Below are 17,850 nucleotides of genomic sequence, written 5' to 3'. Positions count from 1 at the left end.
GAAGACACTGATCGGCAATCACAGGTCAAGGAGAGGAGACAGGAAAGATGCAGACGGATCACGCCGAGCGAGCCCGCACACGCCCACCACCGCGGTGCCTGACCGAGAGCACACGCTCCCCCCGCCCCCGCCGCGAGGACACCCCAGACTGGCCACACGGCACGCTCGGCCATCCTCCGACCCTTACAATGAGAACATACTCACCTGACACTTGCACAACCAAAAATGTATCTTAAAAAAGAACAGTAGCATTTATACCGCATTTGGTTGTGACGGACCTTTTAAATACTATTCATTTCTTGTCACATAAAGTGAGGCAGCTATGAGGGGAGGGCCGGGGAGGGCGGGCGGGGGCGGAGGGGCGGTCGCAGCCCCAGGTCAGTGGGGCGGTGAAGGGCTGTCAGGACTGAACGCAGCCCTGCCGAAGGCTACCACCTGGCCCCCCGCCGCCCCACGCTGCTGCCTCACGGAATTCTGAGAACGCCTGGAGGCCACCAGGAAAGCTTCTTTTCCAAACAGAATGCTTAGGATTTTTATGATTAAAATTCAATTTGGGCCCTGGCTGGTGGAGCTCAGTGGACTGAATGCCGGCCTGTGAATCAAAGCGTTGCTGGTTAGATTCCCAGTCAGAGCACAGGCTTGGGTTGCGGGCCAGGTCCCCAGCAGGGGGTGCAACCACACATGGATGTTTCTCTCCCTCTGTCCTTCCTTTCCCCTCTCTAAAAACAAATAAATAAAATCTTTTTTTAAAAAAATCGATTTTGGTAGAAAATAGATGCAGCAGAACATGTTTAAAGGGCCGAATGGTTATCAGAGTGTGTCCTCCTGCCACTGAATTTAACTGAAAATCGCTCTCCTCTTAAGGCTCATCCATTCTGTTTACAGGAATTTTTAGAAGCATCATGCTCCGTGTTTCTGGTTCTGTTTTTCACATGACGCAGCCGTTTCAGCGGCTGGAGTCTGATTCACCAGGGAACCGGGCACTTCACCATGTCCAACGTGGGAGTGAAGCCCACAGGAGGCCCCTTCCCGGCCACCGGCGTTTATTTCACACGGCGCAAGGGGCCGCCTCTGCGGCTCTTGGCAGCGCGGCCCTTGCCTGCACAGGACCCTCCTGCAGCTCTCCCGACGCACGCGCGGCCCCCCCCCCCCCCTCACCCCACGCGTATTTTGAGCATGCCGCTGAACAGCTCGGGATTATTGGAGATGATCCAGCCAATGTGGATGACCAGCTCCTGCTGGATGACCGCCTCCCTCTCGTCGTGGGTGTTGCACTTGTAATAGATGATGTTCTTAATCACTCTCGGAGACAGCGGGTTCGAGATCACCTCTTCTTCGTGCCCAAAGGCTCCCAGGGTTACCTAGAAGTGGCAGAGTTTTATTATAAAAATCTAGCTGCTAAAAGATAAAAGAAAAAAAAATTCAGGGCTCAGGATGACTGGCAGGCAGAAATTACTCTGCGCGAGCTAGGGAATTAGGTAGAATAGCTGCCCTTGCTTTTTATTAAAATAACTTTCAAAGCATGATTCCCCCCAGACTTCATGACGGCGCTTAGCCCGGTCTGAAGCCTAAGGGCAGGTGAGGCGCCCAGTTCGGGAAGCGGGGGCGGGTGGCTAACAGCAGAGAGGGAGCGTAACTAACTATTAAGATAAAATGATTCTGAATGACCGCAGCACTGGAAGGTCCCCCGAGACAGCAGAGCACATCCAATAGCTTTACTTTACTGCCCAGTCTACAACTTAACACTTGAGAGTATGTCTTTCACCGCCTCTACAGTTGCTCACGTGGAACTTTTTGCTCTTTAACGCCACTGCAGCCTTTTCAAGGTCAAGGACGAGGGCGCCCAGCTCTGGCGTCGTCCTGCAGTACCGGGAGCCTCGTGAGCTCAAACATACTTGTCGGCACCTCTCTCTTGCAGACGGGTGCCAGCCAGGCTCCCCACACGATGGGAGACCAGACGGCACAGGGGACTGGCGGCAAAAGCTCAAAGCAAAAAGTGCTGCTGAGGCTGGCTAGGGGAGTCTCTTGTGGGGGCCTGGGTGCCACCGAAGGGTCTGCGGGCCTCCCCCAGCTCCCTCCGCCTCCAGTGCTCCTTGGGGCTTGGTGATGGAGGGGCAGGAAGAGCACAGGGCCCTGGGTTTGAAGGGATGAGGGAGGGGGCAGCACGGAGGGCCTCTCGCCCCAATTTTGTGATGGATGAAATTTGAGAACTGCTGCTTTATTGCATCCCCAGTGGTACCGACCAGTTGGTCCAAGCGCGAGGACGTTTATTAAGAGGTCAGTGCGTGAAGAAGAAAAGAAATGGAAGGCACATTGGTGCCTCCAGGGGGGACGACTAAATCCTGTTTCATTCCGGACAGCTCAAGGTGACCGGAAAGCGCTTTGTAGAAATACCATTTCAGTTCTCAGAAATGAGCGGGTGCAAACCTGGCATGCTCCATGCTCGTGTCTCTAGTGTGAAAGCGTAAGATGCGGTCAATGAGTGGACTTCATGCCCCTGAAGCGGAGCGGTCAGCCACCCAGGCTCACACAGCTCTGAACGGGACTGCTTCCTTGGGACATGCACTGGTCCGACGGGCAGTGGACCAGCCACAGCCTCCGGACAGTCTCAAGGCTTCCAGGACGTGGGGAGCAGGGTGTCAGATCACAGGCTGCAGGCCACCTCACACACTGCGCAGAGTAGGCGTGACCCTCTCTAAGCCGGCCTCTCCCCAAGTGTCAGGTACTTGCAGCCTCAAAGATCCCTAAAACCTTCTCATATGCTCCCGTGGTGAAATTAAACTGTATTTTAAGATGCAGTACGGGGCCTAAAGCCCCAGGGGAAATGGATTCCCAAAGCCTGTTCCCTTTCTTTGAGAAGGGGCTCAGCCCCGGGCGACAGCCCAGACTCTGGCTGGAGGTCAGGGCAGGCGAGGCAGGCCCCGGGCAGGCCACTTCCTGGGCAAATGGGGACAGAAATTCTGCCTCTTAATGATGTGGAGAAAACAGAAAAAAAGAACGTGAAAAGTGATTTAACTTCTTTTCAGGAGTTCTCTTATTACTACTCCCGTTTTCTCATTGGTATTAAATGTTACAGGAGAACATTACAACCGACTGCAACATTCCAAAGCTGGGCCCAGCGCGGAATGGCTTCACTCACGCTGCGGGAACCGGCCTGGGGCACGAGCGCCCGGTCGGTTTCCTGACGGAGCTCCAGCCCTCATCACACTGAAGCTTCTACGGGCCGGGGCAACCTCCAGGGAAACACAGCAAAGCACACCTAGTCCCCAAGGAGAGAACGCAGGCAAACACGTTTTCAGGCCACCAAATGACGACTCAGCCAGGCCGTCGGAGCACAGAGAAGACAAACACGAGGCCAGCAGCCGCGGCCCACCGCACAGCAGCGCATGCGCAGGCTCAGCCCGGCCCGTGCGCCGCCCGGCGCAGGACAGGACCCAGCCCGCCCTCCTGGGCCCACCGGCTACCACCGGCTGGGAGACAGGCTTCCTACGAGCTGGGATCCGGGGCAGCTGGTGAGAAGGGCCACGCGCCTGTCGTGAGACCTCAGGGAGGTACCACTAATGGGAGCGGGCGCTGCGGGGAGAGGCCGACAGAGCTGGCCCGGGGGGAGGGGACCGGCGGCCCTGGAGGCCGCAGGTCCCTGCGAGGAGACTCCCCCGTGAGGGAAGAGGGAAAGGAGCCCTCGGCTGTTCGCCGCCTCTGCCCACCTGCCCTACACCTGCACCTGCACCTGGGCGGGCGCTTCCGCCGGGTCCCAGCTTCTCCCGCTTCCCGTCTTCGTGGGCCTCGTGTCGGCGCAGGGCGGACACCGCAGCCCGAGGCGCAGCAGGACAAGGGAAAGACCGCACCTGCGAATCTCAGGCGAGATTCCGCTTGGGGAAGAGACCTTTCGTTGACAGGCCTGAGCTACGTTAATGGGGCCGTGAGAGACCTACACCACCGAGCTTGTTGGTTTTAGACGAGGATCCTGCCAGGAGCTTTCGGGAGTGGGACCGAGCGCGGGTCTGAGCGCGGGAGACTTACCTGCTTGCCCTGCACTAACACATTAGTAATGGACGGGGCCAGGCTGTCCACCACTTTACTTAAAAGACTTGCCGCGTGGCGCACAACCGACCTGCGGGCAAGAAGAGAGCAGGCCAGAGGTTCACAAGTCTGTGAGAGGAAAGAGAGGGGCCCCTTGGTGCGGGTGGGGGGCGGGGGGCACTGAAGAATATGCACGACGAGGTCCTCGCCTAATAACCTGGAGGAACACTGAGCCCAACATCGGCCCTAACAGCCGCCACTTCCTGGACCGCAGGGCCGGCCCCAGGCGTCCCTAACCCCACCCCACCTCTGCCACAGCATCACCTGTGCCATCACGGTGACAGGAGGGAAGGGGGCCGAACTCTCTCTGAGGGGGCGTGGGGGAGCAGGAGGAATTCAGAGAGCGTTGGTTTGCACTGCAATGTTCACCGCTAAACCTGTCCTGCCGCCGACCCCCACCGCAGGCCCTCGTCCCTGTAACCGCTCCAAACCTTGTTTCTTTTGTGCCCCCAATGCCAAATCCCTGCGGAGCGGGACTCAGCACTGAACTCTAGGAAATGATAGAGTGAAATTTTCTATAGCCAGCACTTTTCTTTCTGGATAAAGGCAGGATGTTGGAGGAAGGAATTCACACTGCTATTTTTACTCTTTCGGAAAAGTTTTAGACTGTAAGGAGAACAGATTTTTTTTAAGCGCAGCACATGCAATACATGAGACCCTTCTTCCTCTCAAAAGTGAAAATTCATCTGGAATGTTTAGATGAAAAAATAAAATTAAAATGTAGGTTTAACACCATTTCCTTGTGGGAATTTCAGGGTATTTTTGAGAGCTGACCTATAAAAAGCATTTCTATTCCTCAATCTCAATATAGATGGAATAGTAAAAATTAGGTCAGTAACTGACAGAGTTAGTGAAACAGACACTTCCTGCTTTTAGAAAAGCCTTTAACCGCACACTGTAAGCAGCTTTGTTGAGCCCTTAGAATGCAAACCAGCCCCCGCATGTCAAGAAGCTCCGAGGTCCGCACGCCGCGTGCACGTTACCTGCTTCCCATGGACCAGTAAGGTAGTTATGTGCGGGGCTATGGAGGAAGAAAATTTCTGGGTAAATGCAGCCCCGTAGCGCACCGCCAGCCTGGGGTGTCAGGGTGAAGCCATAAAAGGGAAAATAGAGTAAATAAGACTTCCAGGCGTTTGTTCCTTTAAACACAATAGTCAGCACAGTCAATGTCTGCTGGTTAACGATTTATCTAAAATGCAAGTGTAACACGTAGAGCAAACACAGGCTTGCTTAGCCAGAGAGAAGACTGTGGACCACGTTTGACCCTTGCTGGCTATAAAGCAACATCTGCCAGCTTGCACGCCTTGCTGCGCTGCGAATTCCCTGTGAACGTTTGAGACCTAACCACAGGATTATTACCTGACTTCTTCTGGGCTGGAGCGGTATACTTAGTATAATCATAGAGTTGGAATGCCGCCAACAGGTTGTTTTACCAATACTCTTATTTTAGAGGTTAGAAACATGAGGCTCACTTGGATTAAAGGAGTTTCTTACAGTTCTTGAGACTTTTTTTCAAAATTAGAACATAATGGGTCATCTAAAAATATACAGACACTCTTACTTTGAAAATGTTAGACTCTGCTAGTAAGACTGTTAGAGCTGCTCCGAAATGCAGAGAGCCATGCATGGGGACGCCTCCCCACTGTGGATTTCAACGGCTGTACTTCAGCTTACCTCCTCCTTGTTCCAGCCCCCGGGGGGAGGCTACCTCTGCGAAGCATATGAGCTATTTCTTCAGGAAGCAACTACAACCCCTGGGATTTACTCAGTCTAAGTGGCGAGAGGGAAGCCTTCTAGGTCCTCGTGCCCACAGTGAACGACGCCCCGGGTCTGCGCGCGGCAGCCCGTGCTGGCAGAGCAGGCCCCCCACCCCGACCCCGCACAACCTGGGCCCTTCCTGGGACGGAGGGGCTGGGCCCGGTCATCCGAGAGTCACTACCAGAGTCTCTTCCTCTGGGGGGCTTTATTCCCAGACACTTTTTTTGTTTTTTAATATCTTGGGAGTTGAAAAGAATAACGATGAACAGCCCTCTTTAAGATCGGCCCATGATCTTTAGGTACTGACTATGACAACACAAAAAATAAAACAAAATGACAAGGACACTCATACAAACCAAAGCTTTTTGCTGCCAGCTTTTCTATAGACTCTCTCGATGTGGTCAGAAACGGTACCTAGACACCGGATAAGAGAGTCTTTGTTGAAAAGAGCTTTCCGTTAAATGCATGACATTTATTCTCCTTTAAAAAAAAATCACTCTCTCTTGAATTTTCATTTTGTCCCACTACAGATGGTACATTCACATCCACTAATGTCCTGATGTTTTAAATGTGTAACCCGAATATATAGTATATATGTACCTACTCTTCTTACTATGTAGTTTGAATACATGATTTTAGCGAGTACTTTTTTCCTACCAATTTACTGTTTTCTTAATAGGCAATCTAAGTTTTTAACAAATAAAATTTTTTAATTTATTGCAGAAAATAGAAAACAGAATATAGCCCATTGAGCGGTGCTGTGGATGCTGAACGCACTTGCTTCTTCCTTTTGCTCACACGGCGGGCGGGGCGGGGCCGGGCAGCCGCAGTCAGCACAGGCCGTTGCTCACGGAGCCCCGTGGCGCCGCACTCACCCGGTCTCCGGCCTCGCACCGCATGTGTCGATAAAGTGCCCACGTCACAGGACAGAGCGCCAAAGAGGAGCCAAGGGTAAAGAACAAGGTTTTCATTGTGCCCTGAACTTATGTTTGTAGCTTTATAACAGTTTGGGTGCTCGTGGCTTTCAGTGCATCATACAGTTTTCCGGATTTAAAATACTTAAACTCTTTCAAATACCTACGTAGAAGATAGGTATTACTCCCAAGTTTACAAAAATGGTTTAAAAATTATTCCCCCCGCATTTTGATTACAAACTGTTTTACATATATATTCTTTTATTTTAAAGCACTGCTGAAATAACTGTCCTGAAATCTAGGTTCCCAATAAAACGTTTGCTTTTTTTGAAATCCTATTGTTTTAAAGTTTAAACCCCAATGAATGTCCTCACTATTATTAGGGTTCCGCTTATATTTATAGTTTCAAGGCTAATTAGAAACGAAGGATTCTGTTTGAAATTTACTTAAAGTTCTTCTTCCTTTAGTTAAGAAAATGAAGATTATTCAATTCACATATGTAATACTGAAGATTATCTCTTAGCTATGAAAACGTAAAAACTAAATAGACATTATTTGAATAAGTCATCACGTTTAGTTCACTACCAAAACCATCCATCCTCGTAACTACACTGATGCTTACAATACTGACTCCATTTCCATTTCTAACCAAATGTCCATGCCTCTCTGGACAGAGGACTTTCAGATGAGCCAAGAACCTTTGAGTGGCTTGGCCGTGATACTCAAAATGCACCCCATGTATTAGAAAACGCCAGAAGCGGACCCCGATGGCGAATTCAGTGATTCTCTCAAGTAGCGACTCAACAGAGGCACGTGGATTTCGGGGGCGACTGGGCCTCATCACGGGTGCGGAGCACACGCGGGCGTGATGAGAAGCGATGTGTCCCTGTGAGGTGTCCCTGTGCACAGCCTGTAGAGCACAGTCCCATCGCGTGCCACGCCCCCAGGGGCTGCTGCTGACCGCAAGGCAGCTGATTTTTACAGCCGTAACAATTCGGTACTATTCTTGGAAACGCACAGAAAATAAAACCGGAGAGAGAAATGGTCTGTAAACAGCTATGGGGTCATGAGAGGTGACGTGTCCCCGACAGAATCCCAGCGCCAAGGCCACTCAGACAAGCAGAGAAGCAACCCTAAGTGACGCAGGAGTGCGCTTGTCACGCAGTCTCTTACACCCGAACGTTTTTAAAAAAGACTTAACGGTGGAGAAAAAAACTTGTAACATTTTGGTGGGTATTCGTATGGCTATTTGGTGCATGTCTGACAACAGAGCAGTCCTGCTGTTCGGGGAAGGTCTCAGGCACAGGCCCTTACCGTCCTTCGTGATGAAGTCGGGGCCCTCTCTTCGGAGCAGCACGCCCAGCAGGACGACCTGGCTGGCCAGACAGCCGCAGTCCTGCAAGCGCAAGAGCAGGGGGTGGCTGCAGCGCGCAGGCGCCGGAGTCACCGCGCGGGCACCGCGGCGCGCAACCACAGGGGGCGGAGCGGAAGCACTGCTACCGAACTGGGGAAAGCGGAAGCGTCACCAGCAGGCTCCCAAGCAGGAGGTGACAGAATGCAACTACCTGTTGTAGGTATCTAGGAGAGAGATGGCAGACAAGCCGGCTCCCTGGGGAACTAGGAGTCAATAATCAAGTTTTTTAGGAAAGGAGATAACACGGTTGGAAAATAAGTTATCTCCAGGCACGAATGCTCGTTCTGCCGCTCGCTGAGGGACCCGGCCCGATCCTTCAACCACTGCCGCCCTGACGCGGCTCATTCAGCAGCGGGAGACCCTGCTGCTCTCAAGCTGCCGTGGGGAAATGTGCGCGAGGAGGGACGAGGGACACGAGGAGGGACGAGGGACACGAGGAGGGGGACGCGCCCCGTGCTCGTGGCCCCACAGAGCATCACAGGCTCACGCCGGTCAGTGACGAGGAGTGACGCTGTCTGGCAGGATGTCCATGGGGCGCAGAGGCTCACATTTTCATGGGCCGACGAGCGTCAGGGCATTTGCAGTCCCCCGTCAAGTTCACTTCCGTGGATGGGCACTGCCCTCTAACTGCACCCCCTCTTTTAAAATGCAAATACCCTGAGGGACGGTAGCATTTTAGGTTGCTGATGTAACCTCAGTGTGGTTATAGGGTTGCTTTCCTCAGCCACGGGAGACAGAAGGCCAGCCCTAGTCCTAAATGCTGGCGCAAGGGAGAAGATCACCGTCAGAGGAAGGCAGGGCCCTGGGGAGAAACCTGGGGGTCCCGCAGGCAGTACCACTCACCTAACTCCTGCAGTGGCTGGTAGGACGCCTTCGCACTCAGCCAAACCCAATTCACCCCACCCCGGAGCACCTGCGAGACACCTGCGCTGACAGCCGCGAGCCGCCTCGCAGCCCCGCCCGAGCGCACACAGGCCCCTGTCACCAGGCTGCTTACGAGGGCTCATCAGAAGCACCCCCCACCCCCCGCCGGCCTCCCGCAGGCCCCCCGGGGGCACCCGCCTTACCTGCAGCTTCTGCAGGATGTCCTGGGTGGGTCTGTTTTTCCACTCGGCAACAGTAACTTCCGGTGGCCGCTCCAGCTCAGGAGAGTTGGAGGCGCTGCTTTGTCGTTTGACTTTTGAATGTTTGGGAAGCGCCAGTTCCTCGAAACTCTTAAATTCAGGAAGCCTGGAAACCAAGCGAGAAAGTTCCAGATTGCCTGCACTTCACATGGGACCTGACAAGACACAGCGGCCGCCCACAGGAACTCACTCTTCCGTACTGCTGATGCGCAGGAAGTCCAGCTGCTCCACCACAGCCCCAGAGATCAGCGTCTGCAATGGGACGGAGAGGGCCCCGCTCTGAGCCCCGCAGCCGCGCCGAGCCCGCAGCCGCGTGCTCACTCTGCTGTGAACATGGCGACTCTTCAACAGAGAGCCCACCTAAACATGTGCGACTCTCACGCCATTTCTTAAACGGGTGTTCGGAACTCAGACGGTGTTGCCGCCCGACAGCACCCCTGACCTGGTGCGCAGACCCCATGCTGCGAGCGCAGGGGCCGTGACAAACAAGGACGTCCGTCCCAGGAGGCGAATGGCCCTTCCTCGCTGCTCTCAGACTGGTGGTTATTTTTAGGCTGAGATAAAATTCATTACCTATGAAAATGTTAAATAGGCGGGCGGGAGGCAAGGGCCACTGACCCAGGGGCCAGGCGGAGGCGAGGGGCCTGGCCTGACTCTGGGCTGAGAGCGGGAAAACCAGTGTGATACCGGATTGTGAGGCAGATATGAAGGAAAAGAAGAGTCAAGAATTAATTAATTCTCCAAGCTGGTAACGAATACTGAAAACATACGAAAATTAATTTTGATTTAATATTTAGATACTAATTTAGCCCACAAAATAAATGTTGAATTGGAGTTAATAGGCAAATACTACATTCCATTAATAGTCTCTAGAGCTCTTAATTAAAAAATTCAGTTGGTTGTAGAGGTTCATGTATTTTATAAAAATCATTATAATTAATTTGCCAGACATTAATACCTTAGTGATGGGAATCAAATAACCATTGCTATCTATGTGTCAACTGCAACATGATATTCAGAAAACATCTCCTGCTCCATGATATCCTACTGGGATAGCTCTATCCTACTGGGTCCTTTGCAACAGAACACCCCTCCGAAGACGGGGCTCCCCGCGTCGCCCCACGAGCCCACGCTCTCCCTTCGGCTCCGCCACGGGACGCCATCCCAGGAGGGCAGGGGCCTGGTGTGTTTTCTCACCACGACACCTCCAGTGCCTGGTGAGGGAGCGCGGTAAATATGTGTTGAATCAAAGAGCCAGTATTTGCCGGTTCCCTACAGGGAGGCTGGTAGTGAGCAGAGCGCTGTCAGTGAGGGTGGGCGTGAGTCCGCTCGGCCAGACAGAGCGTGTGGTCCACAGAGAGGCAGGCGCGAGAAACCCACTGCGCCTAGGATGAGAGCCACAGCAAAGGCTTGAGCCAAGTGCCACAGGGGCACACCGGGCGAAGAAATTCATTCCACTCCTGGAGACTTCCCTAACGAGGTGACATCGCCCTAAGTTATAAAATTAAAGTAGGGCTTGGATAGAGCCCTACTTTTGGACAGCTCTAGAATACAGGCGCAGGAGGAGCAGGAAAAAGCCCCAAGCACACACAGAGATGTGGAAAGTAGCGGGCGTGGGGCATGGGAGTGGGAAGCAGGGCTGCGAATGAACGTGTAGGGGGTCCCGGGGACACAGCTGGGATGGGAGGCCCGGCCCCAGCGACGGGCTAAGGAAATCTGGGGGAGCTTGAACTAAGAGCCAAGAGAAGCACACAGGGGCCATTTTCATTGACTCATGACAGGGAAGACAGCCCTGGCTGGTGCGGCTCAGTGGATTCAGAGCCAGCCTGTGAACCAAAGGGTCGCCGGTTCAATGCCTAGTCCGGGCCCAGGCCTGGGTTGCGGGCCAGATGCCCAGTACGGGGCGTGCAAGAGGCAACCACATGTTGATGTTTCTCTCCCTCTCTTTCTCCCTCCCTTCCCCTCTGTCTAAAAATAAATAAAATATTTTTAAAAAAATCATTATGAGATTTTTAAAAAGTAAATAAACACTAAAGAGAAGACAAGGCTCAGCGTGGAGGTGGGGGCTACTGCTCAACGGGGAGAGGGTTTCAGGTTTGCGACCCGCGCCTGCGCCCACAAGCCCAAGGTGAGGCAGCAGCGTGTCACTGCCATGGGCCCCGCTTCCTCAGTGCAACTGTGAGGCTGGGACGAGCTTCTCAAGCTTCAAGTTCTGGCTGGGGAATCCCAGCGATTACGCAAGCACCGGGGTGGAAGGACCAGGTAAACAGGACGGCGACGACAGGGACAAGGAGGCAGGTGCAGGATGAAACCTGAAGACCAAACCCTTACACAGCCGCACACTGAGGAGCTCAGCCAGACTGACCGCCCCGACAACAGAAAAGCGCAGTCCGAAGGCTACCTGCAGGCGATCGACGTGAACCTTGACTCCGCCAACCATTCCTTTTTTAAAGGCTGCCAGCATATCTAATATGGGGTTGAACCGGCTACCTCTAAAAATACAAACAGATAAACAAAATATGCGCATTAATGACAGAAGGAGAAATTAACCGTCTCGTCCTTCAAGTCCTTTCCTGTGCAAAACCCTCTGCCGGCCTGAGGGGCGTCCAAGGGACACAGGGAGGCCCTGCCTCCAAAGGCCCGCCGTGCTGACGGCGGGGGGATGCGGGCCCCCCACCTCGTTCATCAACCGACCTGATGTTGTCCTCGCGGATGAGGACGAGGAAGAGCGGGCGGCCATGCATCTTCCAGTACTGCTTGATGAACTGCAGCGCATTCTGTCGAAACAAAGGGTGAGGTGGGCGGCGAAGGTACCGCGCCCGAGCTGATTAGGATGCTTAACCACGAGTGACCGGGAGCCCGCAGAGCCCTTGCAGATCAAGGGAGGTCACAGCCCAACCCCGTCTAACAGGCTGCTCAGGGGTAGGAGGGTGCTAGCACATGCAAGCACACAACTACGAAGATGGACACGTTCAGCTAGACGCTACTTTGATTTGAAACTTTGTTCTTTAAAATAGTCGGGGCACAGATGATTTCAGGTTGCTGCTTTGTGTGTGTGGCCTAATGAACACAGTTCACGAATGGTCCCGGGGAGGGTAAATCAACCCACGTTGCCATCCAGAGATTAATTCTCAGCCGTTACTGTGAGTTTATATGACAGGAGGTGGGCGGGATAGGACTAAATCTGGACAGACCTTCAGAAATGTGAGGGTTCTCTCTCTAACTCAGCTTCTATCGCCATCATCACATCAGAGATGTGCGTAACAACGCGGCGCGTGCCGGGCTCTGAGTGCTTCGCAGACACTAACTCACTCAGTCCTCACAACAGCTCTCTCATTACTCCTTAGGCATATAACTTACACCTAAGTCGTAATGATGAGAAAACAGAGACACAGAGAACCTGAGGAACGTGCCCACGATCACACGACTGGTAAACAGTGGGGCCAAAGTCTCACAAATGCAATGGGACCCCAGACACCCGCTCTGGCCTGTGCAGCTTCTCTGCAGCAGGAGGGGAACAGGCAACAGGGCAGGTTTCGCTAGTGAGGTGGTGTGAGTTAGCTGAGGTTTTTCTTGACGTTCTTCATAAAATAATTTTGCTAACTCCACTGTTGTTCAAAAAGGGATCATCCATTAGTGTCACAGGAACGTGGTTTCCAAGCTAGTTCCTGCCCTGCTTGTACAGACCCACGTAGAAGGGACAACAAGCACGGCCACACAGCCTTATATAAAACAGGTGCCACCTGTCCCCTGAGGCTGCAAGTGACTTCCCCCCTCCCCAAGGCCTATCGGCCGCCACTTTACTGTCAGGTTTTGCCCGGTGTCCCATGGTGCGCGAGACCCAGGAGCACTCGACACCAAATCATACGATAAGACCAGTCGAAACAAAGTCATCCCATTCAATAAGGAGACGTCGAAGCTACCTTGATGTCATCTATGAGCAGTAAAACATCTTGGGACATGTAGAAATCGCTCAGGTCGAAGATGATAGGGTAACAAACCACCGTCTTCCCTAGAATGCGATATATCTGCAGGGAGATGTTAAAAATAAACACAAAACCGACCAAAGGTACAGCAACAGAAGCCCTAATAAAAATTAAACCTGATGTCTAACTCTGAGTAAGCAAATAAAAGAGTCTATCTTGTAAAAAGCACACGCTATGGAGAAACTGTAAAGCTCCTCGGCTGCACCGGTGCGCTCACCGGCGCAGCCCCCGCCGCCTTGCCGGGAAGCCCTGGCTGGAGTGACCGCTGTCACCATCCGGCACCTTAGGACGCACAGAAATAACAGTGCAGGCAGGGTGCTTATTCATCCCCAGAGGACTTCTGTGACATCACTCAAAACAAGTGACACTGTCTACTTGTAAAAAAGAATGGTTCACCGAAGGCGCCCAGCACGAGCAGCCTGGCGCGTGGCTCTGTCCCTGCCCCCGCCGCCCCCGCCCCCGCCCTCGTCCGAGGAGAGCCCGCAGCACCTTGGACGTGCCCAGGCAGCCGATGGGCCTGTCCGGCCTCCCCGAGAGTCCTAGCTTCTCGTTGACACCCAGGTGGAAATAAGCCTGCAAGACACAAACGTGATCAGAGTCAGGCGAGCAGCGGCGCTCTCCCCATTTTGCGCCCCGACTACTGTGCTGCACCAGAGGAAAAGAGGCAGGGAAACCTTACCCAGCGAACTCGCAGGCAAACAAGCCAGCCACTAAGTGCTCTGTACTGAGCATCACCAAATAAAACGGCAGTTTACAGAGAACCCGTGGAATCCAGCAACCTCCTGTCGCAGGAGCGGGGAGAGTCCCAAACACGGACCCGAGCCCCCACCACCTGTGCGAGTGGGGCACGCAAAGGCCTCGAAGGCCACCTTTTACTCCAATCCAGACGCGTACGCGACCGCCCCAAAGGCAAACTTCGACGTTATTTTATAGTTATTTTGAGACCCACCATGCCAAAGGGCTAGGAACTACTTCAGACTGCAAAGCATAAGGCTACAGGAAAAAGAAGTACTTATGACCAATAAATATTTAGCAGAGAAGGTTTCTTTAACAGTTAATAGAAGGGAAAATAATCAGATCAAATGTAAAAGTTAATTTTACACAACTACTAATGTTAAGGCACTTTTATTGAAGTGCTCCGTCGAGGTTAGCAACAGACCTTAGCAAGGAGCAGAAATCAACAAGCCCTGTGAATATACCATAGACACACACGACACAGTTTAGTTTTTAATTTACAGTGGCTGGTGAAGTGGGTTTCTGGCTTCCTTAGGGGGGCTTTCGGAGGAAAGGCCCCACCTCAGAATTGGGTGCTCCCTGCGTGTCCTCACTGGACTCCGAGTCTAGTCATCGCCCCTCGGCCCCGTCCCCCAAAGTGGGCAGGAAAGAAACAGGCCCACCGACCTTCACAAGCTCCTGCTGGGCCCATATCTGAATGGGCTCCACCTGCTGAGGGGTCTGCGTCTGAATCCCGTACGTGTTGAGGAAGACTTGCAGGCTACGCAAAAAGAGAGGGAGAGAAAGAGAGACACTTTGAGACAATGTACTGCCTGGTTTGGACACGGGTCAAGGGGGAGGAAAGCCGCGCTGACCCGGACACCGCCTTTACAACAACCTGCGCACGCCAGCAGCTTGGCACCTGCGCGGAACCAGAGGCCCTGGGCTCCTCGCGAGCATCACGCAGGGCGCTGGGCACTGGCCGATAGGCAGGCACTGCGCTGGGGAGTCCCCGCAGCCTCTTTGCACTGAGGTCTCACAACTGTGCCCAGGCAGCGCTAGCCCGGGGCACAGTCTTCCGTGTGTACATCAACTAAAGCAAAATTAGGTCAAATGTGACAAGAGGGCTGGTATGGCACTTAAAGTGACAGTCATGACACCTGGAAACCCTGCCAAGGGGCCCACGAACTGCATTGCTGCTACCACCCTGAGTGCTGTAAGCACAGAGCGACCGGTCTACCTCGGGCCCCCGCCCCGCCAGGAACATGCCGCCCATCTGGGCTTCGTACCGTTGGCTCTCCGCTATGAGTGCGACGTGGACGACCAGGTCGTTTTCCAGTGGGCCCTGCAATGCAGAACGGATGGGGGGAAGGTTTCAGAAGACATGGCCATCAACAGTCGCCATGGGAGTCAAGGACAACGCTAACCATCTCTGAGTAGCTCGTTAAAGCACAGACGCGCACTGGCTTGGAGGAGCCGCCTCCACGCCCCCGCGCTCCGCTGCCCACTGAGCAGTCCAAGGGTGTGGACTGCGTGCGGACACCAGGGAGGGGCCACACATCTCCCCCCCCCCCGGCCAGGGAGGCCCGCCCATCAGGGCTCTTTTGAATGATGTGTAAGAGTAGTCTGGAGACCGAGAGTCGTTTTCCATCATTTAGCTCCGAAGGGACGAAAAGGAACTAAAAACAAAAACCCAATTTTTACATTCTCTGTAAAAAAAAAAAAAATGTGGCTCCAAATGACTCACTTGACATCTTAACTACATAGAAGACTCTTCCCTTCCTTGCCTGCTGATTTTCCTGTGTCCTCTCATACATCAGAGCATCTCTAACCGACAGTTCCTGGAGCGGAGAGGGCGACCCCACTGACCGCGTTGTTAGCCCCGTGCTCCTCAAAGACAAGCTGCTGGCCTGACGGTTCCAGCCAAAGACAGCGCTGGACACACGGCTCGTTTGTGAAAAAGACTCGCTACAGCATATATTGTGCACTGAGCCTACATATAATTAACAGAAGACATTAACAAGTACCAATAAATTACTAATTAGGAAGTTCTGAAAATACCAAGCGTAATTATTTTATAGTAATGAACCCACCATTCCCAATAGGATGCTGTAAAGCTTGATTTCCCACCAGTCAACTCCTCCGTGGCATTCAGGATGCTGCTAGGATTTATATACGATGGAAGCAAAAAAGACCAGAATATGCGGATCAGCAGTAAAAACCACAAAAATGCTGTTTCCGGCAGACTTCCGTGTGATTTACGTGAACGTGTAAAAGAAAAACATAACAACCTAACAAAATAAATATACATTAAAATTGCCATAAATTCTATTTTTATTTGTGAAAAGACTTAAACAGTTAATATTACTCAAAAAGGAGAAAAATGAATCATCTAGAGGTCCGTGGGGATGTCTAACAACCACCGGAAACCCTGGGCCTTGTTTCTCTTGGGTGAAATCGGGCGTTTGCTCCATCAGGAGGGGGGCGGCCTGAGAGGGGCCGTCACCGACAGCCCACGGGACAGCTGGGGATTCTTAAATAAAGAGCCAGTAAGCACACCCTAGAATTCAGGTAGCACTTCAATCACAGGGAGCCAGGCAGCTCACAGCTCCCAATCAGCAACTGGCTTCTCCCTTCTGAGCCACAGGTCTGTGCAGGTAATGCTGCTTCCATCTGTGTGCCAGGCTGGGTGGCTCTGCAACGCCCAGGACACATGTGGAGCCACGGAGAGCATCTGGTTGGGGACCCGCTAGACGGAGTTCACTTTCACTGTAAAAACTCGGTGCTCCAGAAAGTCCCAATCACAAACCTCCTACCGTACAGGGCTCTGACCTCCCGCCCCGGCCCAGTGGGGCCTTCACCCGTTTTTTCACCCACGGGGAGAACCCAGCACGGGGAGAACCCAGCACGGCAGCCCCGCCCCAACGACCCCTGTCACTGGCGACGCTGGAGTCATCCTTCCTCTTTACTTGCCATTTGCTTCAAGCCACCAACACAGCTGTCTAAACCTATGAATCTCTCTGAAAACGTCCTCATATTTCTGAACAGCCCTTTCCTTAATAATATTGTCTGCTTTCAGGTGCACAAAGCACGCGCGCACACAAACACACCTACACACACGCGCGCGCACCCCTCGCGCCCCGTGCGGCACACGTGAGCTCCGCTGCACACGCGCTCCTGTGCCGACTCATCTGACCACTAGGCAAGGCGCACTGACCTACGAGGCTCTGCAACAGGCCCTCATGCCAGCGGACGACCGTGGCCCCGTGCCCTCTTTGGGGAGTTTGGAGTTTACTAGGACAGGTGCACACAGGTAAGTTTTCAAAGGTGTGCTTATCATCATGTAAAAGTTACTTCACTGGTCACTGTACCTCATTTTTTTTTAATGGCTGCAGGGCCATCTTATAGGGTACACCGTCATTTATTTCAGGAATGTTTACTTTGAGAGACATTGGGAGGTTTCCAGGATTTCAATTCTGCAGGAAACATAGTAAGTTTCCCTCTCTGAAAGAACCGCTGAGGATTTAGGGAGAGGACACACTGCTAGGCCCAGCAGCTCAAGACCCAGCTCAAATCCAAAGGCAGGAGAAAAGCCAGCAACCCAGGGTGGGGGGAGAGCCATCGGGCGGAGGGGCCCTCGCTCAGCGGGGAGGCTGCCACCTCCTGTTCTGTTCCTGCCTCTGTGGTGAGGGCCTCCCACCGGGGCGGGCGTTGGGGCCTACTGGGCCTGACCCCTGCAGAGACAGCCCACCCATCCGCAGCCCTGTCCACCCTGACACGTGCGTGCTCGGGACACGTGAAATTACCCGCCACGTGGTTGTTCGAACGCATTACAATCATGGGGAGCAGAGTGGTGG

At 53.2% G+C, this 17,850-nt stretch overlaps 1 protein-coding gene across 3 annotated transcripts in view; it reads right to left on the bottom strand.

The window, feature by feature from the left end:
• PHKB (phosphorylase kinase regulatory subunit beta) overlaps window positions 1–17,850 on the bottom strand; it is a 92,594-nt gene that overhangs the window by 13,513 nt on the left and 61,231 nt on the right. For 2 of the 3 annotated variants that reach the window (XM_054570305.1, XM_054570307.1), the window contains exons 15-26: window positions 15,283–15,338; window positions 14,681–14,774; window positions 13,769–13,852; window positions 13,217–13,321; window positions 11,988–12,070; window positions 11,695–11,785; window positions 9,484–9,545; window positions 9,237–9,399; window positions 8,070–8,151; window positions 6,198–6,255; window positions 4,024–4,114; window positions 1,159–1,361 (exon numbers count right to left, since the gene is read on the bottom strand). In XM_054570305.1, coding sequence (XP_054426280.1) covers window positions 1,159–1,361; window positions 4,024–4,114; window positions 6,198–6,255; window positions 8,070–8,151; window positions 9,237–9,399; window positions 9,484–9,545; window positions 11,695–11,785; window positions 11,988–12,070; window positions 13,217–13,321; window positions 13,769–13,852; window positions 14,681–14,774; window positions 15,283–15,338 — 1,172 coding nt within the window. Of the gene's footprint in view, window positions 1–1,158; window positions 1,362–4,023; window positions 4,115–5,066; window positions 5,158–6,197; window positions 6,256–8,069; window positions 8,152–9,236; window positions 9,400–9,483; window positions 9,546–11,694; window positions 11,786–11,987; window positions 12,071–13,216; window positions 13,322–13,768; window positions 13,853–14,680; window positions 14,775–15,282; window positions 15,339–17,850 lie in introns of all 3 variants that reach the window. The other variant, XM_054570306.1, reaches the window with a different exon arrangement.

Source organism: Pteronotus mesoamericanus, unplaced genomic scaffold, assembly GCF_021234165.1.
Source record: "Pteronotus mesoamericanus isolate MK-2021 breed Mesoamerican mustached bat unplaced genomic scaffold, CSHL_Meso_final contig_202, whole genome shotgun sequence".
Taxonomy (NCBI): domain Eukaryota; kingdom Metazoa; phylum Chordata; class Mammalia; order Chiroptera; family Mormoopidae; genus Pteronotus; species Pteronotus mesoamericanus.
This window is presented reverse-complemented; position numbering and strand designations above follow the sequence as displayed.